This window comes from Erithacus rubecula, assembly GCF_903797595.1.
Source record: "Erithacus rubecula genome assembly, chromosome: 3".
Classification (NCBI taxonomy): domain Eukaryota; kingdom Metazoa; phylum Chordata; class Aves; order Passeriformes; family Muscicapidae; genus Erithacus; species Erithacus rubecula.
Window position 1 is genome coordinate 17,789,540 of NC_136689.1, and position 24,714 is coordinate 17,814,253.

Sequence of the window (24,714 nt, forward strand, 5' to 3'; positions counted from 1 at the left end):
GAGAGCTAGTTAAAAACGTACATATATAAGGCTTGATACAAGGGGTTTAAAAATCCCACTGAGCAGCATGAAAAGATGTGTAAGTGAACAGCCATATGAAAACTCAGTAACTGCTTTTTTTAAAAACTACCCATGCTCATCTTTCTTTAACTATCAAAATGATTGTCCAGCCTTTCAGAAGATCATTTGCTCAACAGCAACTGCACAACCATCTCACCAAGCAGCAGTACATGCATGCTCTAGTCAGGTATGACCAAATAGCACCTTTCTATTTCTGACACAACAGAAGAAATATCAGAAACTAATGAAATACAATTTAACTAAGAAAATTCATAAATCAAGTAATATCAGCACCAAAATATTATGTAAAACTATACTTGCTAAATGCAATATATAAAGTTATTTTAATTTTTGTACACTTCTTAAAACTTAAAGATAGGTACACTTTAAAAAGTTGGTGGGGATTTCTAGGTTTGGGGTTTTTACACACACAAGTGAACCTAGGGCACACTGCCACATGGATAGAAATATGGAGTTTTTCCCTTCATAATAGAGTAAGCAGATGTCATAATTACAATGACATATACCATAAGGTAGGTTTTAAATTTTTAAAACCTAATATAGGCTTGTTGAAGGAGCTTTAGATCAAGGAGGTTGTGCTTGTTTTCTTTTGTGTTTTTCTTGAGGGGAAATTGTTTGTTTGTCTCTTTTTTTGATCTGGAAAGCACATGAGAAAGAAAAAAAACTACTGTGGAAAGGAAGGATCAAAATGCACTGCACAGTCTTTTCAATAACATCTTAAATGCAACAGTCCCTGAAGTGCTAGGCATACAGAAAAGCAAGCATCATACCAAGACTGCCATGTTATCCATTGATTCTTTTGATACAAAAGATTTTCACCAGTGCTAAGCTACCAAACTTACTACATCATCAGTAGATGTGCTTAGAAAAACTTGAGTAACAATTTCACTGAACCCCAGACAAGCTTCAAGAAGGCAGCTAACCACTGCCAGAGTTTCTTTGGTTTCCATCATTCTACTGGAAAATTCAAATCACCCTAAAGAATTTTTTTATTTCTAATTTTGGAGCCAAGGGGCAATGACTTTGGTACACTTTAAGATTAAACTTCACAATAATACCAGTAAACAATATGAAAACTTTTAAATGAACACGTTTCACAATCTTTTCTGCCAACTTTCTACTGTTCTTTTACTTCCACTGTTAATTTCATCTAAAAGGCAAAAACCATAAAATTCTGATCAAAGAAACATTTATCAGGACTCCAAATTACATTTCAGTAGCATACTGAAATCAACAGTAGTCCTGACACATAAGGGGTGTCAGGAAGGACAAGGCCACAAGAACAGCAGGAAGGAAGTGGGCATAAACAGCCCTTGTGTCCAGAAAGAATATGCTAGACTTCTGTAAAGTGAAGCATCAGCAACCACATCAAATTCCTCTCCCAGATCCAAACCATCAAGACAAAGTTTTCCAGGACAGCTTACCCAGGTTACAGCTTTCCACTCAAAGCCAGTGCACAGGTAACCCATCCAAAGGCCTTCTGCATACAAATATCTCGTTCACAAGACATCTGCTGTCCTTAACACTACATTTCCTCCTCCTTTTAGGTTATACCTCCTCTCACCATTTCTTTATTTTTTTTATTTTAATTCTCCTTTATCTTCCCAATGAAAGTTGAGAAGTGTTAGTTCTGAATCTGAATTAACTTCAAATGCATACAACATCAAATAACTGGAGAACACTGCAGGAAAATCTCTGAAAGAAATGCTCAGCTTTTACACTGATAAGAATAAAAATTTCAACAACATGCTGCTGAGACTGCTGAAGAGACATAGCTCCCACAAAATGACTTCTTGCAGTTGCACCCTTTTCTACCACAAAGATGCATAAAAAGTATAAGAAGAGCTCTGAAATACCCACTTGGGAATTCAGAAAAGGATTAACAGAGGTACATGAATTCCCACAATATTTAATAAATATGACAGCTTTCAATCAAGTCTGTCTCAAAGGCCACACAAACTAACTATCTTCCCTACTGCCAGAAAAACAGCAAACTGTTAGCCCCTCATGGCTAACTCTGCATGCTTCACTTTTGTAAGACCTCTATTCAGTGACAGCTCTAAAAAAACTCCAAAAAAAGTAGCAACAGCTCACCAAGATAAATATCCATATCCATAAAGCCACATGGGAACCTCCCATTCTAGGGAATGGTAATGACATCAAATGTCTGATCTTTTAAAAGCTTTACTATAAGGAAAATAAAGGACAGAAATTACTCTTAACAAGGTCTGAAAACAATATTGCCAGTGAGTGAAAGCTAAGGGAGCTTTAACAGCAGGCAGAACACACATATCCCATTTATATACTTAGGAATGAGTTCAGATCTTCCAAACTCCTGTGCAGAACTGATAAATGCAATCTGTACATTCTGTAAAACCAAGATTCAGCAGAAGACACTATTCCAAGGAAGAATATATTAAAAAAATAAACGGCCAATGAGAATACTGACAAAACAAACTTTAATCTTGGTTCACAAGTAAGATAACTGACCAGACCAGATTCAGGCAACTCTTGAAATCTTTCTTACTCTAAGATAAATAAGGGATGATTGCCATGCAGCCCTTGGGTAAGCATCTCTAACAATACTCATCTTGAACAACTTCAAGAGCCCAGATTTATGGTGCAGCTAGATACCAATACAAAATGCCTTGAGCTCATACATCATGATTAATCAGAAAGCTTTATTTCTTACCAAGGATCTCATTTTTGGATTTGTTTCTTACCTAAAAAATTATGTAATCCCATCTCAACTCCAACAGCTACATGTTGCTAGACAACAAAACAAATATGGTGCAAAATTTCTGAAATGCTACAGCACCTTCTGTGCACTGCTTTCCTGTAGAGCAGGGGGTAAGGGAATGAAGAAGGGGAAGGAAATACATTCTGATTGTTTCTATTTCTCCCACAAAGATTCAATCTACAAAATTATTAACATAATATGACTCCACAAATACACTTTGTTTCTAATACTTTTTTTAAACTCATTTACTTGTTTCATCGCTCTAAAGATCAGCACTTGCTCACTCATTTTTTTTTTTAACTTACTTTCAGAGAAACATTTGTCAGATGAGTGAAAGAGACAAGCATCTCATCAAAATATCAAATTAAGGATACATGTATAACTACATTTTAGCTCTGATCTGTTACCAGAAGAAGAGATGATAAAATGTATCTTTTCAAACTTTGGACTTCTGAAGTATGGAAAATATGAATAACACAAAAGAACAATAGCTCACTTCTAGTGAACCAGAATTATTTCTAGTACAGAAGATACAAATGAGTTCAGCTTTGCTTTTAAATAGCATTAATAATTCATAACATTGCCACGTGGAAGTATCATTTAACTTGTTGAAGGTATTTACACCTACTTGCAATTCATTTTTATCTCAGGAATGCATAGCCTCTTGAAAGGGGTTTCTACAGGAGTTTATTTGATTAAAATACATTCCAAAGCATTTAACAGTTCACTGTTACAAAGGAATAAAAAAGGTTTTCTGACCCACTCTCACCTTTCTCAGAGTGCTTAGCTTGTCAGACCTTCCCTGTGCCCACTCACTTCTGAACAGCAGCAACAAAAAAACAAGTGGAGGGTTTTCTATTGTTTTAGTGAGCTACATTAGTTCTACGAAGGAACATGTAAGATGGGCAGTAACAGACACAAGAGACAAATGCAGAACAGAGAAACAAGAGCTCAGGGAACAGGAGACTAACTTCTGTTTTGGAAGAACTAAAACAAATGTACACTATCAGCAACCACCAGTGCTTAGTCCTTCAAGACCAAACTGCTTGGGTTGACCGTGAATTACTGCATTTTACGCCTTCTCTATTACAAAAATCCTTATCCTCCACTACCTTTGGCTGTTTCAAGTTTTTAAACCTCAACAACATTTTGAAACCTACTTTCCTTATTGACTACTGTAAACAAAATCATCTGAATGCCTAAACCCCTAACTGTTCAGCTGCTGTTTGACTTCCTTAAATAATTCTAATGTATCAGAATGTTCTATTAGCAGGGAGCACTCATATTGGTCATTCTGTCATTTATAGATTTTCCGCACTTTATATCACCAAAGACTGTAAATCCTGAGCTGTCACATCACAACTAACATTCTCAATGGAAAGCTGTGCATAGTTCCTGCTCATCCCAAATAAGAGGCCAGATCTGCTTGGACTCCTATTTGGGACTAGTGGCTATTAGTAATATAGCCAAAATAACTGCAGAATGAAAAATGACACAGTCCCCAATTTTCAAACTCAAAAACCTGATTTGTCTTGTTTTTATAAGAACAACCCTTGCTTAGGCATTCATCTAGCTAACATTATAACCTAGCTAACATCTAGCTAACAGTATAACCCACAGCAGAAAAAAATCAGTGCAGCAGCAGTGTTGCTGCAGTCACAGTAATAAAAGCATACAGGCAAGAGACAGTTTATAGGGAGAGGTAGGACACTACTGCCAGCATTATTCATACACATACAGCTCTAAACATGACATTTGTTCTTAAGAATCAGTTCTTGATTTAGTTACTTAAAATACCCAAAAGCCTCGCTTAAATACAGGAATAATGGTCATAATTTTAACTGTCAATGGTAAAAAGACTCAAGAATCAATGGTAAAAATGCCATCCAAAGCTTCTATGAGGTGCAAGACTACCAACTCTTATCCAAAATGGGCTACTTCTTTGATATTTAACACTAAAATACACTGCTTCTATTATTTGCACAGTTTAATATTAATTGTTAGTAACAAATATGCAGTGCCAAACACTCAAGTAGCACTTTACACTTCAAAAATGGTGCAAGATTAACTAAATCAATGCAACTATGTATTGCCAGTGCTCACCTTTATTCATCCCTATAAAAATTACAAGTTTAAATTATGTATTGTGTTACATACTATGAAATGCTCCACTGACTGCAAGGTAACATAAAGATATCTATCAAATATATATCACAAAATAGGTGAGCAGAATGGAATACAAGAGGAAACCATTCAATTCTCCTGTCTCAGTTAGGTTAACATCACAGATCATCTTTAACTGTATATGATTCACCAGAATCCAAAGCACGGTGGGGGTGAAATATGCACCTTCATAAAAAAGTATCCAGATTACCTCCCAGAAACTGTTACAAAGTCAAAGTACTAGTAATCGTGTATTAATCCAGGATCCCAAGCCTACAAAATGGTATTTCGAAGCATCTTTTACTCCTGCATCTCACAGTAATAAGGTATAAAAACTGAAATCATGCTGATTGTGAATGGGATAGAGTTAATTTACTTCACCTAGTTGGTGTGGGGCTGTGTTTTAGATTTGTGCTGAAAACAATGTTAATAACACCAGAATGTTTTCATTTTTGCTTAGCAACCCTTTTACAGGACCAATGCCTTTTCTGCTTCTCACACCACCAGTGTGTGGGCTGGAGGTGCACCAGAATTTAGGAAGGGATACAGTCAGGCTAGCTGACCCTAAATGGCCATGGATACCCTATTCCATATGGCATCATGCTCAGTATATGAAAGTCAGGGAAGAAGAAGAAAAGGGGGGATATTCAGAGTGACAGCAGTTGTCTTCCCAGGTAACAGTTACATGTGATGGAGCTTCATCCTGCTTTCCTGGGGATGCCTGAACACCTGCCTGCCCATGGGAAGTGGTGAATAAATTCCTTGTTTTGCTCTGCTTGCATGCACAATTTCTGCTTTACCTATTAAACTGTCTTTATGTCAACCAACAAGTTTTTGCATTTTTTTTTTCTCTTCTGAGCCTCTCCCCCATCCCATAGGGAAGGAGAATGAGCAAGTGGCTGTGTGGGGATGAGCTGCTGGCCAGGGGTTTTGAGTTTATTTTCTTTCATAGTAAAAGTCAGAGACTAAAATGTGTACTTTGAGATGGAAAAAGACAGTTACAACTTAGGCAGCCTTACAAAATTCCACATTTGCAGAGTAGTTTTTAGGTATACCTGAGGTGGCATGTTTGTAATTTTGATTTTATAATAATTAACTAATCCCAGCTGACAAAAGCTTAATACTATTGAGGTGTTTGCTGTGCTAATGTACAGTAAAACTCTTTTTGGTAATGATGTGCTACTATAAGGTTAAAAAATGAGATAGTCAAATCAATAATTCCATAATCTTAAGAATTGAGACAAAAAGTTCCTACTTTTACTAAATTAAAATATAAATTAAAATCAGCTTATATTCTTACGTATTTTTTCTCTACCCCCACAATAGATTACCACGCTAGTGCCAGCTCCAGTAAATTTGATGCAGCTGATTATCAGGATGACAGCAGTATACACAGAAAACAACGTAAGTTAACAGAGAATTTTAGCAAGGAACAAGTCAAACAAAATTGTCACCTTTCCTCTTAATCTTACAGATAAAAATACCTATTACTAAATATACTCAAATTGAGTAGCTTTCTAATGAAATTTTGTTTACACAGCCTCATGCTGTCAGTTTTCCCAAACAGCTATACTTTCAACAGAATGACATTAAGAGACGTATTAAAAAAGAAAAATCTACACTTCTACAAGTCAGTACAGAACAGATGCCCAGACAGAAAAATGCTATTCATTGGCAACAACAGTAAAGACTGAAGGATCGAAGACATTCCCCTTTTTGAACTCATGGAACCCACACAAAAACTCAGTTTTAGGAAGCAGGAACTGGGTTCTGCATCTTGGACAGGTATTAGTGTATCTATACACTGAGATACATGTGGTTCATATTTATAGACCTGCTTTTAGAGGTGTTTTAGAGGCATGCTTCTTTCCCTCGGACTGGATAGAATTTGGAGTAAGCTAACACAGGTAGGCATCACCATTAGCATCTATATCACACAGTTCTTATTCGAATAATATTTATCTAGCATTACTTCAATTACTAAAATTGAAGTTATTTCAAAGTGGTTGCAAATCACTTTTCTTCTAGTTATCTCTAGTATTCTTACAATTTTGCTTCAGACATCTCAAGCATCTCACATTTTCAGCAGCTCAAAGGACAAAACAGTCAAATACATTAAACTGATTAACAAAACTTATAAATTTAATAAAAATGCAATGGAAAACTGTAGTACTGAGATGGGTCTGGAGCTTTTTTTCCCTAAAAAGTTAGATAAAACCCCCAACATTCAAGTAGCATCACTTAGTTTATGAAATGAGGCAATTCATAGAGGAATGACTCCATTAGAATCATCTTTAAAACACTCTAGACAACATTATAAAGTTACTCCTTGGGACTAAAACAGGTTTTTTTGTTGTTGTTTTCTAAGACAAAAAAGAAACCACTGCTTATACAACTGAATGATAACCCAAAAACTTGCAATCTGATCTGATTTTTACCTATTTAGAATCTTTTGTGATGTCTAATAGGTCCATTTTAACCTTTTCACATTCAGTTGCTCAGACAGTGAGGAAACACCCCAGGAACTCCTGATCTGAGTGTTTACAACATACCTTGTAACAGCTTACACAGTGCATTAAATTCATTAAAAAGCATAAAGCACCTTTTTCCCAAATGAAATTCATGGCCCTGACACATAAGCACAGGTTCTTTCACAACATATTGACAAAGTCTGGGTAGTTCCAAACCAACACACAGCCTACAGAAACTTCCAGTGCATAGGCATGCTTTAAATCTTCCCTTCCCATGGGCCCCACAACCCAACTCCCAGCTACAGTGGAACCTGAGGAGGGTGACACACTGCCACAACCTCTTCTTAGCTGTTCAAGTTTCTAGCCACAAAATCAGAAAAGCTGTAATGCTTCTCTAAGAACAAGGCAAGCAGCAAAAAGATGCCCACAATACATCAGTAGCTCAGTGTTTAGGAGACTTATAGTGGGTCCTGCATTTTAGGTTCTCCTCTGAAGCTCTCCAACTTCTGTGATAGTGGCAAGAGGCTCCTTGTCACTATTTTATTCTTTTTGCCTCTTCAATCACAACTTCTTAGACATCTGCAGTCTTCAGTCACGAGCCCACTTTTGTTTAATTTACATTATATGAGTCACTACAGCAGAGTTTTAAATTTTCCCTTCCTGCTCAGCTCAGACCAAAGCACTTCTAATAAAAAAGGCACCTGTGTAATTCAGCTGCTATATATAATATAATATATTCACATTTTTCAGAAGTTATAAACATAAAAAGCAAGTAGCGCCTAATTTTCATGTCAGTAGCAAAAAAAGACTTCTACTATACAAAGGTCGATTCCACATATGTTTAATTACTTCTTTAGTACTTCCAAATATAAGACTGCAAGTAACATTAAAGCAAGGCATTCTTCCACAGCCTCATGGTGGCCTAAGTTTTCCCAAGAAAGTCTGAGTAAACACCTGGGCCCTGAAAGAAAGGGATATTATAATGGAATGTCAAGCAACGTACTACCAATCCTCTTTATAAGGGACATAGCCTCATCACTAATCATTTCCAAATAGCATCTCTGCCACAGAAACTAACAATGCTTAGGCAGCAGTAATCAGGGTATAATGAAGCTATTTATTCTGTAGCTTCAACATCATCATGAAAATTAAATCACACCAAAGGTTTGGTTAGATTTGTTCAGGACTTGCCTTTTTAATTATTATTATACCCTTATATATTTGTTACTGATTTTGTCAGCAGAGCAGCCAGAGGAGACTAAAAACATACTATGGCAGGGAAACATAGGCTTTCAGCTGAGTGTATTTTAAAAAATGACAGTTACCTATATTAACAATTTCAGACCAACCTCCTTACTGCAGTGTAATATTTCACATGCACAAATGGATAGCTTTTGAGGTCTTAGCAAGAAAAGCGATTCCAAACCACAACTCATACAGCTACTGCTTGGCAAAACAGAAAGATTTAATGATGCCTTACAGATCACATTATCCAAATTTCCAAAGAACAAAGATGAAAGATAAAACAGAAACTACAGTTGTCTTGAAGGAGATGTGGGTGCCACACACACACAAACATTACTGTATCTATGAAGAAAGATACAAATATTTATGGTAATCCAACAGAAATCCAGATTCTCAAGGGATTTACAAAAGAGGAAATAAGGAAAATCACCCTAAAGAACTGCTCTATTCCTCCAAGATACTTCATACAGTAAATCAAATATACAGCATAAGCTGGAAAAACAGCTGACACTATTGACTGAACACAATCAAAGTCCCTCCAAGTGTAGCCTGTAGATTTCAGAAGTATGACCTTGGAAGCATAGTATCTTCAGTCAAATTAAGAAAAACAAAAAATAAAACCCAAAATAAAACGAAAAACCACAAACCCATCAACTTACAAGTTTTGTCAATGTGAGTAAAAATCCATGCATGTACTTTGATAAAACATGACCTGAACTATGATAGTAGTGAAAAACTGAGAAAAAATACGGCAAATATTAGTAAGGTTTACTGTGCAGCTAAATCTGTAGTTTGGAATTCAAAACTGGTTTTTTTTTCTACCAACATGCTACTAAAGAAAAAAGTCTACCAAAATCAATAATTTAATAATTTTAGGCTAAATTCAGATTTAGAGGTACAACAGCATCACAGCTCACACTCTTTTCGGCATCACCAGATAAAGATGGAATGATTCACCTACACCATTAAACAAGTCTAAAGATTAGGCTTTTTATATTACCTAAGAACAACTGGCAATCAATATTCATCCAAAATGGAAGGGATCTTAAAATCCAAATCAAATATTAAGGAGACTAAGAGTCTAAAGACTGACATTTGCTATTCAATTTCCTGTTTCTATAAATACAGCTCCTTTATAATACATACTTGGTCAAAAGATTCTTTGATTCTGATTTTCATGGAATGATATTTAATAATGTAAAACTAAGTTTACCCACATCCACACAAAAACCTATTAAGCTATTTGTACAGAATGTGTGCTAGTAAGCAGTTTTGCATGTATCTTTAGAGGCTAAAAAAAGTGCCAAAGTGTATTTGCATTATTGTGCCTGTGATCACCCTCTGTTGAATTTAGATGACAAATCTACAGGCAACTGTTAATGCAGCAGTAATAAAAACCTAAAACAGTAATCACCACAGATTTGAAATTATTTTTTTAATAATAAGCAAAGTCAAATCATTAAAAGAATATACCCACATTAGAAATCGGCAGTTATGTTCTTTGTACCCTCATAGCAAGATTTCCCAGGTGGGTAACAAGGTATTCTACCAGCACAGTGGGCATGACCACTGGTACCAGTAAAATGTGTCAAGAAGGGATGTCAGTTCTTTGATGAGAGAAAGGTACAACAGGAAAGATACAACTGGTTGAAACATAAGGAATTAGACACGTCTTTAGCCACACATTTGCTGAAACATCTACTGCTGGTTTTCTTCCCCATGCAGTCACAAAGGCTACACAAGAAAAGCTCTAACAGAAAACTAAGGCAAAGGAAGTTTCATGGAACAACCTTCCCAATGGATATGCGTCAGTATCTCAAAACTGAATACAAACAGAAACAGGAAAGAGCATATACATATGCACCTGAAGAGGTTTCCTCACTGGATGCCAGAAACTATGATTTATCACGTGTTATTTATTATTCAGTGCTTAAGAACAAGATTTTCTTCACACCTTTCAGCAAAAATTAAATTTACCAGAAAGTGCTACTTTTAAGCAGATGTGCCACACAATTAGCAACGACAAATCCACTTACTTTTTTCTCCTTCTCATGATGTTTATCCTGAGAGTGAGAGGAAGAATCACTTAAACTTTGATCATATGACCTATTAGATCCCCGTTTGCTCTTTTTCTAAAAAGAGAAAATATATTTATGGACAGAGAAAAGGAACCATTTGAATAAATAAAAAGTATAAAGCATTTCCACTGACAAGATGCCTACTGCTTGAGGAAAAAAACTTCAGTGCTTCTGTTACTGAAAGCTGACTAATTACTGACACCAAAATTCACAAGACTACTGAATGTACGCCAGGAAAAAAGCCTATCCCTGTATCAACTTCTACACCTCCCACAAATTTGCAAGATATGCTTTCCAAAGAGAAATGAAATACGTCACTTTTTAAAGATTAAAAGCTGCTAGACACATTTTCAAGTTTACATAACATAAAACAAAAAAGATGCTGCTCAAATGAGTATCACGTGAAGCCACAATGATGCCCTGACACATGCCTGAAATGCATTGTAAGGTGACTTCATGACTCATTTATTATTCAAGAGATCTGTCTGGTATATTTTCATTAAAACTGATTAAAATCCAGGACACAGAATGCTACAGTCATTTCTGTGATTATAAGTGGCAGATGTAATTGCCTGTATTTCTGTAATGTTCGAGAGCCTAGTTCAGAACTGCAAATACTTTATGCTGGGCCAGTTGTTCTAAATGTTGGTTTTCTAGTAACTGAGGAAGCATTTAAAGACTTCAGGCCACTCTTTTGTCAACCAGCTTTCAGTGGAATAGTAGATGTGGAACACTCATCACATTCAGTGGTAAATACTAAGCACCTGTATTTACCAGGCATTAACAGTAACAAAAATCCTAAAGAAAAAACTGAAACATTTAAAACAATTTTTACTGTTCTTACCACTATAGCTTCATATGGGAACTAACTAATTACATGTATAATAAAGAGTTATGACTTTATCACTGAACTTCGTTTTTAAATAAACACACCTGCTCTCAATCATATCAGCACTGCAACATTCAAATCAAAGGCATAACAGCATAAGGGTTTGCCTTCATCACTAAATAAGAGACCATTTTCGCTCTTTTTGCATATACTTAGCTCAAACAGTTTAAAAAAAATCTCAGCTTAGTAAGAGCCTAGAAAAGCTCTGACTTATCTTCATTATGAAGCAACTTCATCAGTATTCACAAAAGCACTAAACTAAACTCATCAACCTTATCTTCTAGAAATTAAAACGGTTGACTGGTCCTGTGTTTTTACTTCACTGCACCCTAAGTCACACCAAGTATTCAAATTTTTTGGCAGTGAAAATAAGCAATCTGCAAGTTAAACTATACTTACAACAGTATCTGAACATAAGGCTTTATATTTTAGTAATAATAAACAACATTTTTTAAACATCAGCAGGCCCTAGAAGTCCACACACTCACAACATGTACACAGAAACAGATACCTGGAACTGTCAAACTGGTAAGAAGTGAAAGGAAAGACTAGAGTTCTGATCCAAAACCTACTGCATTAACTGAGAAAATTCAATGTTTTTCATTACTTGTTTGCTTTTTAAAAATCAAGCCTCAAGTCACTTCCTTAAGGTTGTGTTTCAGAGAACTTGTAAGGCGGGAATATTCAGTGGCTACACAGTGAGAGATAGAACAAAAGAGGTTGGGCAGAAGAGTAACAGAAGCAGAAAGAAATGGAGTGCTTCTTCTTTATTCTCTACAAGTAATATTTTCTAGTTTATTCCAAAATGAACTGAAGGCACTTAAACAAATAGCAAAAGAAAACATTTCAGTAACTCAATGAAAAAAAAGCCCTCTAAATGTGAATGCTATTTCTGGCAGAGGGGAAAAACCCACACATCTATAAAGTAACCACTTATAAAAACATTTCCAGCTAGTACTTCTGTAACTGTGATTAAAACATTTGTTTTAATGAAATACAATCTACTTTTTGAACTACATGAAAATATTATTTCTAGTGAAAATGGCAATTCAGAATTAAAAAAAAAAGTCAGTAACATTTATTTATAGAATTTAATGAATACATACCAGTTTATTAAAATGGTATTTACAGTAGCCACAGTATTGGACGTTATCTGCACCATTGCCTTCCTCTTCACAAAGAAGTCCTGCAAACTGTGCACTAAAAATAAACCAAACAACTTTCAAGGAAAACAATTTTATACCAGTTTGTACCACAATATCACACCTGATAACACATAGATGCTTATATCCGCAATTAATAAGAGATTTTCACGCAAATAACTTCCAGTGGCATGTGAGCACATAACCAACCTTTGTAGACCAAGGAAAAACATGCATAATTCTTGCTCTGGCCTGTTGTCTTTTTTCAGAATCTTTAAGCCATTTACACAAGCTTACAGCTTGCAAATCTACATTTACTATGCAGCTACTTGCACAAATAAATAAATAAAGCAGTCTACAATGACTCTTTGCTCAAATTCAAGCAAAAAAAAAAAAAAAAAAAAAAAAAAAGGGAAATAATAGCTTTTAACAAAACCATACTACTGGTCCAAGTAAGAGTTTTTTCAGAATTTACATATATGCTTCACTGATTTGTAATGAAAATTACTGGGTTTTTTTTTTAATCTCACTTAAATTACATAGTAAATCGAACTAGTATTTGCTAATTTAAAATTCTATGGCAGGCTAATTTCTTTTAAAAATATCAACACTTACAGTTTGCATTGACTGGATTATTACCTTATCCTACTACAATTTTTTTCAAAACAATTTTCTTTTTCACCATTTGTAATGTTGATATATTTTCTTTATCAAAACCAACTTAGATATTGACAAACCAAATATTGTTACATTTTCTATATAATTTTCAGTCCCATATGTTCGGGTTTAGGATTCTTCCTTTTGTTTCGTTCTCTTAGGGAATTTTCTCCCATCTGTTGCTAGGAGATAACAACTACTGGGTACTTAAGGGAGACAAAAGAAGTTGCCAAACTCAGGGGAGGAGAACACCTGGCTGCACTTCTCGTATCTGAGGGTTTCTCTGGGAGGGGCAGAGATACCAGAGAACAGGGCTGTAAGAAAGGGCAGCTGCTAGGTCTGGGCACTGGGAGGGGAGAGAGGCTGGGCTGCTGTGGGGGGATTCATCACCACTGCGGGCTTCAGTCTCCTGCTGCCTTTCTGCTGCAAAGAGCGGCCTCTGCACTCCTATTAACCCCAAACAGGGAATCCCCAGGATCCCCGAGCCCCATCCCGCCCCAAGGGAGTCTCTCTGCCCTGTGCGGGAGGTGGGCTGCAACTGCCCGACCGCCCGCCCGCCTGTTTTCTGTGCCATTATTCCTCGTTTTTTGCCGGGACATCCCCGCGGTTCCAGCTACAACTGAGGAGCCCCTGACACATTTCATCTACCGCTCCGGGATTGTGCTCGTCCCTGCCGCTCCAGCTGCCTGCGCCCGAGGGCCCTGCCGGGGCACCAGCACTGACTGCCCCAGGGAATTTGTGAAGCAAAGCCTTTCTAAGGTCCTGCCCCAGGGGGTTTGTGAAGCAAAGCCTTTCTAAGGTCTTGCCCCAGGGGGTTTGTGGAGCAAAGCCTTTCTCCCACCCATCCCCTCCCGGCCCTCGAGCCCGCGCCACACACAGCGCCCCCTGCAGCCGCGGGGGAATCACCGCACCCGCCCTGCCGGCCGGGAGCCAGCAGCGCCCCTGGCGGCTGTGCCCGGAACTGCACCAAGGGAAAAGGGCTTAAAGAGTGAGAAGAGGCTGTTCGCTGGAGTTTGCAGTTGGTTTTTCTCTTTTTGTTTGTTGTGCTGCCATTGTTGTTGTTTGTTTGCCTTTTTATACGCATACATATAGTAAGGAATTGTTATTCCTTTTCACACATCTTTGCCTGAAAGATCCTTAATTCCAAAGTTAAAATAATTCGGAGGGAGGGAGTCATACTCTCCATTCTAAGGGAGGCTCCCACCTTCCTTGCCAGACATTTGTCTTTCAAACCATGCCACCATAATAATGCAATGTTACAGTCAAAATAATACACGGGAGTATTTAAACGAAAAAGGACTATATAATGTGGTTCATTTTTGCACATTTTTAAAAATATGTTCTTGGAAAACCCAGAAATACTAAATACATGCACATCTACAGCTGATACCAACTAGAAAAAATAATTAAGAGGACATTTTTAAGCAAAGATCTATTGTTTATAGATTTTCTTACCAAGCACTCAAGCTCATTTTTCATTAGACAATAGTATTGATAATCCCAATTTGATACACCTTGCCCTGGATTTCTAGTAGTCTTCACATTTTTCTTCCATTTTTAAAAAATATTACAGAAGCCTCTAATGATATCCAGTCATACTACTCTCCAGCTAGATATCATTTCATAGTACAGACCACGTTTTTGAACTTAAGCCTCATGCTCTTTACAGTATCCACTGAAACCAGAGTTTTGGAATAAAATAAAAAGATGAAAAGGACTCTTGTATGTATCCAAGTGGTTGAAAGGAAATAGACTTTTTCATACAAGCCCTTGGATGTATACATTTTTTCACATCTGTAAATAATCCCTTTACACGGTATGCACGGTTTGAGGAACACAATCCATTTGCACCATAAAAAAAAAGCCTTGACATTGATCACATCCAATGAAGAATTAGATGCTTGTGAAAGAACAAAACCTGTGAAGTAATCAAGCAATTAAAAGAAAAAAAATAAATGAGGAGTTGTCAAGATTATCAGCACCAAAACAATGGAATTAAACCATTCAAGATCTCCACAAGACATACAAATTATCAGTTGGAAACACTGAAGAAAATACATTTAAGTGATTTAAGTTGATGTGTACATACCATTTCCCTGACTAAACTGGTCATGAAGCAGCATACTGGGGCAGTCATAAAACAGACAGGTAAATCCATAATTATGTAGCTAGCTAGCCTATATAAATCTGTCTGCTATGGTAAAGTAACTCCAGCTGAAACTGGAAAAACAAATAATGCCTGCAAATTTTGGAGTGGAACTCTTTTTGCCTCCTTTTACCTCCTGACATGTGGTTTAATCTAATTATCCAGCCTCTTTTAGATGTTCATAAAGTAAAACTAAGTATCTTGAAGTGGAATGAATCAGGTGATGGAGAACACAGCTTTTTTTCTTCAGCAGTAACACATGAAATCTGAATATTTCAGGATGATTTGTACCATTTAGATAAAACCAGTGAAGTGAGCTACTCCCAAATGTTTGGAAATCCATACCAGAATGGATGAGTGTGCATTTTTAAGTACAGCTCAGTAATTTTCCCACTGATTTACCAAAAGTAAAAATCAAAATATGTTAGCAGGCAATGCTAACAGTGTCTTCACACTCTCATATCCCATTAAACATCCTCTAAGAAAAATAACCTAAGACCAAGGAAAAAAAAACAAACTTATTCACAAGAGCACACATCATTTAATACCACCCAAGGGAGTACTATCAGACAGTTTTTGCAGCTCATAGCACAATCTATGCTGCCACTGCCACATTGTTAGTAAACACTATTATAAAAACAAACCACTTTATTGTACTTCTTTACTCAAAGACGTACTAAATAAGGAGTTTATTCATTACACTCTATGTACTGATTCTTTCTGGAACATCAGAGATATTAAATAATAAAATATACTTACCATGTTACGTGAAAAGCTTGTCGACATCCATGTTTATTACATGTCATACAAGCACCAGTGGCTGCTTTACTTTCTCTGCCTTGTTCATCACATATATAGCATGTCTATTAAAGAGAAAACACTTAATTTGATAAGCATACCAATAAGTTCTGCGTTAAAGAGATTCTAGGTTGAGAACTATTGCATTTTGCAGTGAAGCCAGTGTAAGAACTTCTTCATGAAAGTCTAATCATGCTTGTTTGCAAAAGGAGATCACTTGGTAGTTTCTTGGGATTTGTGTAACACTTCAGCAATGTTAAGGCAGTACAAATACTAATTTGCTTGTATTTCATACTATTGTCAACCAGCCAAAGGTTTAAACAGTCAAGGGTTAACAGCATTAGGCTTCCCAACTGTCCTTGCTTTCAAGTTTGTGTTTATGTCCTTTTAAGTCTCAATCATTTTCATATTCATTTAACATAACCTGTATTCATGGCATTCAGAAACATCAGATGAGTGCCTAATGGTACAATGTGCCATATAGTTTATATCTACAGCTACATAATTACAAACAAAAACTGCAAACTTGGAATCTTATTTATACATTTGGTACAAAGAATTTTCAGAAGTATCATAGCATGTTTCAATATTCATATGATGTTCAGCCACCTTTAATTAAATTAGTGTTTAATAGTACTCTGCTTTGTTTGGATGACTACTTCAGCATGACTTGGACAACCCCATGAATATTTTGTAAATTAATCTATCAAGAACCTTCCGTAAAAAAGCTTACATGAGTATACCAAACCCATTTCAACCTCCAAAACAAGCTAAAATGAAAATAACCTATCAGTACCTGGAAATCTTTTTATATTATTTCCATCAATTTATTTCTATTTCTGGGATGCCATGGCAATTTTTAATCTTTTCAAAAACATACTTAGTAAAACAGAAGAAATTAAGACAAAACATTCAAATTCTTCCTCATTATTCAACACTTTTTCTTTTTTTAACACATGGATAAATATGGATACATACTGTATGGAAGCTCACTACTATACTAGTGGTCACTACAAACTCTTGCTAGTACTCCAGGGAGAAACATCAGGCAAAACTAAATCTCTTCTCTTTTTCCTGTTCTTACTACTGAAACAGCATTTAGAGAGATTCTGTATCATACCACATTCATGTGTAAAACTTAACAACTTGAGAAGAGATTATTAATAAAAGTATTATCCAGCTCTGAGTGGTTTAAGTGGTTTTATATGAGAGAACCTCACTGAGTATCAAACATTAAGGACACTCCTACCTCTGTGGAAATCCCATTAATAAGATCCTTAATGAGACAAGAGGAACTTCTTAATGCCAAAAAATAAATTTGTCTCTATTTTGACTTAATTTTCTTCACAACCTCCTTTTAGTGAGGCAGAGAATGAGTAGAATAATAAATAAAAGTAACATCAACTATGAGTAGTAGAAAACACTGTGGAAAAACATGGACCAAAAGACCACTGAAATTTAAAAAAAAAAAAAAACAACAGAATGGAAAACCAACGTTACTTAGACAGGAAAATGAGTGAAATTCTGAGATCAGAACAGCCTGTTACAGAGGTTTTAGGAACAACATCAAACAGGAGGTGTCAGCTAACTAAAACATTTTTGTTAATGTGCAAGCCTTGAGAGAGAGTTATTCTTGTACAGTTTCCACACTACTTTAAAAAGCTACTAGATCCTAAAATCACACCCTATAACCTAACATTTAAAAGATCAGAAAGGGGATAATCCAACTTAATTCTTTGCCTTGCTTCTTTTGTACATCAAGGTGATGAACACTGATAATTCAGCTGTTTGACAAGGTCTGAGACTGGCTGCTTTTTACCTTTCCATACCATGACCTGACACACTTAGATTTTAGGAATGAACAAGGTCATGATTTATCAACATCTGAGTCACTATATTAAGTGTAAGTAACTTCAAAGTAAGATACTCTATAAACAGAGAGTTCAACAAACCCCATAAAACCCAACCTCCAGTTACTTTCTGGTTTTTTCAGAGTTTTGCTTCAAGTTCTGTAAGTTTTTTCCTCACTGAAGCTCAAAAAGAAAAGCAATACAAGCACTCCACTTACTAGAGACAGACTCCATTTTTCAGTATTTACGTTACGTGTAGGGTCTCTGTTTTGGGACCTCTTCAAGCAATTTATAGTAAAATGACTGGAAAATTACTACAAACTACATTATGAACAAGTTTAAACACAACATGGTGGACTGACTACTCATTTTAAGAAGCTCAAAGAACTCTCCTTCAATAGTGATGATAAGCATTAAACCAGTTTCCTAGTATTCCATATGAAATGGGGACAAAGAAGTTCACCCTCCCATTCTGACAGTAAGCTCTCTACAGCTGAGCTTCTCATATTTGCACATTCTCTCAGACACACAAACAATTCCAGAAGCTCAAGAACCTCTTTCACAAAAGAATAGTTGCACGTATTTGCAAATCCATACAAATGCTACACCTCTGAACTCTCTGAAATGTGGAAGTTTAAAACTGTGTCCCACCACCTACAGCTGTACTCCTTCAAAGCTCTTAAGACAAGAGAGTACACTCCCAAATTCACTGGAAAAGAAGCAAAAGCTTTTGACTCAGCAAGGAAATGTTACTCAAAAACACATATACCTTACTTCCTTTAAAGGCAAAATATATAATTTGCACAGCTGTCTTTATGTTACTGTCAGTATTCTCCCTTCAAAGATTCAAAGTGTAACTTTCTTTGTAAAAGCAAAGACAGAAGGGAAAGTAAGGCAAAAAAAATTATAAGGCAAAAAGTAATTTCAGAAATAGTTTATTTTACTCATATCAGCTACCCAGTGGCATTCCCTGAACAGAAAATCAAACCTAGGAAATATACAAAAATTTCTCATTGATGCAGCAAGTACTGGAAGAGAATTTGCTGGCTGCATTCAACACTAGGCAAATCAAGAAACTTCAAACGCATCTTTTAATCAGTTCTTAAAAGAGATTCCTAAAAGCAGTAGTTATATACAATTATTAAATAGTTTCAAACAAACCTGAAAGAAAAAAGAGCAACAAATAGTCAATTTCTTTTTTGGAAGCAACTGTATAAGAAGAGCTTTCCTGACAGCTCACTCATTAATCAAACCATTCAGTGGGTGTGTAAGGTGATGGGTTTTATCCCAGAAGCAGGCAAACTTCAGGGAAATAGCAGCCAAATGTCTCTATATGGACAAGCCCCATGCTTTGGCAAATACAGCATTTCTCCTTACATTTAAGATTACTGTATTTGATAATATTATGTATTTTGCAGTGTTCAGTAAAGAAGCAAGTGCATAGGGAAAAAAATCCAAACATTAAATTAAGTACTACATCCTGGCAAAACTTCTACAATATTTAAAGATTACAGTATAATTTCTCCCTTATGGTAATTTTCTTGGGCTCTATTTTCACCCAATTCCATATGCTAGTGTTCTATATGTATCCAGCCATGCACAGAGAATTATTTAGAACTTCACAGGAAAAAATATCTTACTTAAAATCTCCTATTCCAACTTGAGCAGACAAACAATTAAATTATAACTAAACCTCTCTAAAAAAAAAAAAGAAAAAACAACTCCAGTCAGTTTTTTCTAATTACATGTTTGCATTTGTTCTAAATCTGCAACAAATGCTTCAATAACTGTTTGTCATATCTACTTCTCAAAGAAACAGCTTCTATTTCCCATTTTTAGGCAAATTAATAGTCAGAGTGAAATGCTTTACAAAATATCCGATCTAAAAAAATGTATCATTTAAATAACCACAAATTATCTTGAATAGCAATAGGAGTAGAAGGTGAAATTATTGCAGGCTACATGAAAAGAGAACTAATATTTTTATTGGTTTTGGGGGATATTGCTCAAAAATAGCCTACTAGGGAACCCGTGGCAGTTCAACCACAGCAGTGCTAAATCCAGCACCAGCTATCAACCTATCAACCCTGTCAGCCAATACTTCTCAAAGGTTTGCTGCAGCAGTACTGCCATTTCTTGGATTCTCCTAAAATCCACAGCTGCTATCTCCCTGACCCAAAAAGACCAAATAACAATAGGGAAATCTCAGTTCTGTAAAAAAGAAAGAACAAAAATAATAATGATTTGCAAGCTAGGAGTGTGACCCCAAACTTTGACATTTCTGACACCGGTCTCATTGTACTTCAATAAACTAGTGGCCTGATGAAAGCAGTTTTAGGCTGACTGCTAGCATGGAAAATAGGTCTCAATAAGAACACCTGCCCAGAGCACAGAGAACTAAGAGCTAGACAACACCAGGAACTCTCTCTACATTAACTGTATGGTGCTAGTAACTATCTAGTGAGAAAAAAAAATCACAGTAAATACAGACCAAAAAAAAAAAGAAACTGGGATTTTAGCAGCAAAACACAACTGTACTGTCATACATCTAGAACAAAAACTCTATGAGAAAGAAGTAACTTTAGTTATGATGAAAAGGAATTAAACACTAAAGACGAACAATGGATTTTGTCAACAAGCAATAATAAAAGATGCAGAGTACATTTTTTAAAGTTACAAGGATTTACTCATCCAATATCCAATTATCATCAATGGAAATGGTGCAAGATAAAACAAAATCTAAAGTGTCCCATGAAATTTTTGAAGTACATTAAGGGACAACAGCTACCAATTTAGAAAAATAAATTATGACTGACTACATACTCTGTCTCCTCAGAGTTGGGGAGAGAGAGAAAATAAATTCATTTGTTATAGCACATCTTTAATGCTTTGTTTCCAAGCAGAAACATTTCATCAGTTCTGTACTGAATCTCACTGTTGCATGTTCTTGCCAATGCAGAGGGAAGCAAATAGTAAGATGGGAATAAATATGCTCAGGTAATAATGAGAAAGCTTGAGAAAAACCTAGACTTTGATTCCTGGTTTTTCAGCTCACTGGTATATAAGACAGACAAAGCATATTGACAGCAACTGGAGAAAATGAAACAGAAAAGACCAAAGAAAGCAAAAAGGAAGAGGGCTAGAAAAATGGAGGGGCAGCCCATAAATCAAAGAGGGAAACTTGGAAAGGGATGTGGAGGGTGTGAGAAGTCACAGAGGCAACATAAACAGGGATTGGTCTCCCTGTAGAAAGAACACAACACATGATACATGCCTTCTTCTTCTTTCTCTTTTTTATAATACAGTCTATTCCTACTTTACTCCAATGTTCACAAACTACCATAAAATATAGTAAAAAAAGAAACTAGAGATTAAAAGAACCAGATGAGAAAAATATGTAACACATTTCATCAGAAATTCAGACAGTTTGCATCTGCAGGAAGGAACATACAAAGACCTTTGTAGTTAAGCGAGGAGAAAGTAACACAAGTGAAATAAGAAAAATGTAACTATCAATAAAGAACACTAACAAGCTACTGGTTTATTGCTCTGCCTTTAGGTTTTTTTTTTTTCCTTTAAAGTCTCACCACACTTTATAAAACATTCAATCTCACTGACAATTATTTAGAAGCAGTTCTCCCATAAGCAAATAATCCCACTTAAGAGAATGTTGTTTACAAAGGCAAAAGTCTGCAAGCACTTGCCTTAATATATTAGCATAGCTTTCTGTCCTAAAATAAATGCTTATAAACATGTTTACATTAATATCAACACTTAAAACACTAGGACTTTGTGGTAATTAATAATAACATCTCATATAAGCTGCAACAGTATTTTAACCTATGGAAAATATTTCAGATTCCTTTCAAAATAAACTGTTATTCAAAAATCACAGTATTTTTAATTAACAAAACAGTTTCTAATCTGTAGAAGACTAGTAAGACATGGCAGATAACCTTACAGCTTTATTTAATAATACAGTTTTCTTAATTCTTCAATTTACCACAAAGACATTGCAAAAAACTTACAGCATTACTGCACACATTTAGGAATTTTATACAAAGTGCATTCTAAGAAGTGTAGTTTTATATTATTAAAGCTCACAAGTTTTAAAATAAATACATTAGATATAAAAAGACATATAATTATACCTTATTATAACGATCATGAGGAACAGACTGCAACACGATAGGCTCCATTGTAGAAACATTTGCAAACTGCACCTCGGGAATGTACAGAGCACAAACCACATGAGCCCAACCTACAAAAAGTTATAATTGTATTTAATGTTTTCTAGAAGCTTAAAGGACATTTCAGTGTAGTACAATTGTAGTACAAAGAACCTTTTACAACACTTTTTTTTTCCACAGTCTATTTTAACTGTTTAGAATGTTAATGACATAAACTACACTTAAGTCATGTTAGCATTTCATTTTTGTTATCCAAAGTTTAGATGACCAGTAATACACTGTTTTTATGTAGTCAGGGAGAATTTATGTGAGTAATACTCCATGAAATTCAAAGACTAATGATTTATACAAACAGTGACACATAAACAGAAAAATTATTATTTTTTTATTTCTTGGATCAACACAGTGATTGCATAAAAACTACACAAAGTCCTGCAAAAAGGAAGCAGCATCTGACCAAACTGGCATTTTTAAAGCACAGCATCATAGAAGACTTCAGTCTGTAATTTTTATTTTTAAAATGTCATTCTGATTTGAATAGACTCCTGTTTCTTTCTGGAGAAAGAAATTGCAATACATACACACAGTCTCACATCCCCTCTATGAAATCTCTTGCTTTTCTATTTAGAAAGTTGTGGCCAACTCATTTTCTCATAGGAATCTTTATATCCAGATATAAATACTTATATCTAGTCCTATTCTATTTCATTAACTTGAGATCATCAATAAATGATTCATTACTTACCACAGTGGTTTTTTTTAACAACATTTTGAAAAAGTCAACATTCTTAATTATCTGACATTTGGTTGGATGGAGATGGAGGAAAGCACGAAGTCAGAGGCAAACCTACTAATTTGAAGCCTTTTTTCAACACAGAGATTCTGAGAGCTGTTGGTTTGTTTCAGTGAAGGATCATATGCCATAACTGTAAATTTAGCAGAAGCTGCTACATAGCTAACTCAACATATTGCTATACTGATATTAATAATTGAATTATTCAAAGTATTATCACCTCATCTAAAAGTGAATTTGGTGCAGCTAATCACTTGATGCAAATTCTGTTCTTCCCCAAGAGAAAAACTCTTGTCACAAGATTCTCAGTATACTTTAAAAATAATTCTGCTTTCCTCCTACCCAAGCTTACTTGTATGCAAACATTAAGGACATAAAATGTCAGATTTACATAATTGGATAATCTAGTAGATTATTAGATTAGGCAAATCAAGTAAATAATCATTGTGCAAATGCATGCTATAATAAAAAAAACAACAACAAGAATAAAGAATAATAATTAAAAAAAAAAATTAAACACAAATCCCACCATATACCGTCCCAATGCAGACCTTTCATCTTGGATTTTCTCTCTTCTACAGAATCTAAAAGTTCTTCACCAAACTGTACTCTGACTCAAACTGAGCTGAACACAAAGGTGTGCTTGCTCACAGTAGTACTGTTGAGACTCTGGAACTGAGACTTAGAATAAAAAGTGCATATGCAATTCCAGATACTTTTCTTAAAGAACAAATATTTTCCAGCTTTTGCCAATAGATCTGGTGTCCCCCCCTCCATTTACTAAATTGGTAGTTACAATTTCTACAGGAAATGAAAAGTGCACACATATACAACAGTTATAGTCAACATCCACAGTCAACACCACACACATTGTTCTAGTATTTCAACTGCAATTAAATATAGTATCTCTGCCGCTCCGTAATTTTACTCTCAAATAGTCTTTAGAATTATTCTGTACAGAAAATGCATGAGACTAATGAAAGTGTAGGACAAAAAAAGTATAAACTGCCAACTTGAGCTGCTTTTAAAACCTTTCCAACAGACCGTTTTAAAATCATCATTAACAGACAGAACGAGAAAAAATAAAAACCACAGTCTTTTCTGTTCGTTTGTCTACTTTTAATATCTTCAGGGAAAGAATGTTTATAAGGGGTTTTCTAAGAATTGCAAACTGCCTTAAGTCAGAATCATCTTACTAAAGACAAATAAATATTAACATGGTTGTGATGAGTATTTATCTTTAAATCTTCTCTCAAACAATTAACTCAAATAGAAACACTATTCATCTAATAGTCATTAAACCAATAAAAATGTGACACAAATTTTGAAAAAAATAAATCTTTTTCAATTGGCTACACATAATCAGATGGCAAAACCTTTTACTTCAGACATAATTAAGCCTGTACTCCAGTTACACTTCTGTATAATGGAATATTATTATATAAATATATAAAATATACCAGAGGCATTA

At 35.4% G+C, this 24,714-nt stretch overlaps 1 protein-coding gene across 9 annotated transcripts in view; it reads right to left on the reverse strand.

Annotated features, from left to right (window-relative positions):
• The window catches only part of MLLT10 (MLLT10 histone lysine methyltransferase DOT1L cofactor), a 125,112-nt gene that overhangs the window by 67,158 nt on the left and 33,240 nt on the right, over nucleotides 1–24,714 (reverse strand). For 8 of the 9 annotated variants that reach the window (XM_079300847.1, XM_079300846.1, XM_079300841.1 and 5 more), the window contains exons 5-8: nucleotides 22,412–22,521; nucleotides 16,372–16,475; nucleotides 12,774–12,867; nucleotides 10,737–10,832 (exon numbers count right to left, since the gene is read on the reverse strand). In XM_079300847.1, coding sequence (XP_079156973.1) covers nucleotides 10,737–10,832; nucleotides 12,774–12,867; nucleotides 16,372–16,475; nucleotides 22,412–22,521 — 404 coding nt within the window. The remainder of the gene's footprint in view (nucleotides 1–10,736; nucleotides 10,833–12,773; nucleotides 12,868–16,371; nucleotides 16,476–22,411; nucleotides 22,522–24,714) is intronic. The other variant, XM_079300844.1, reaches the window with a different exon arrangement.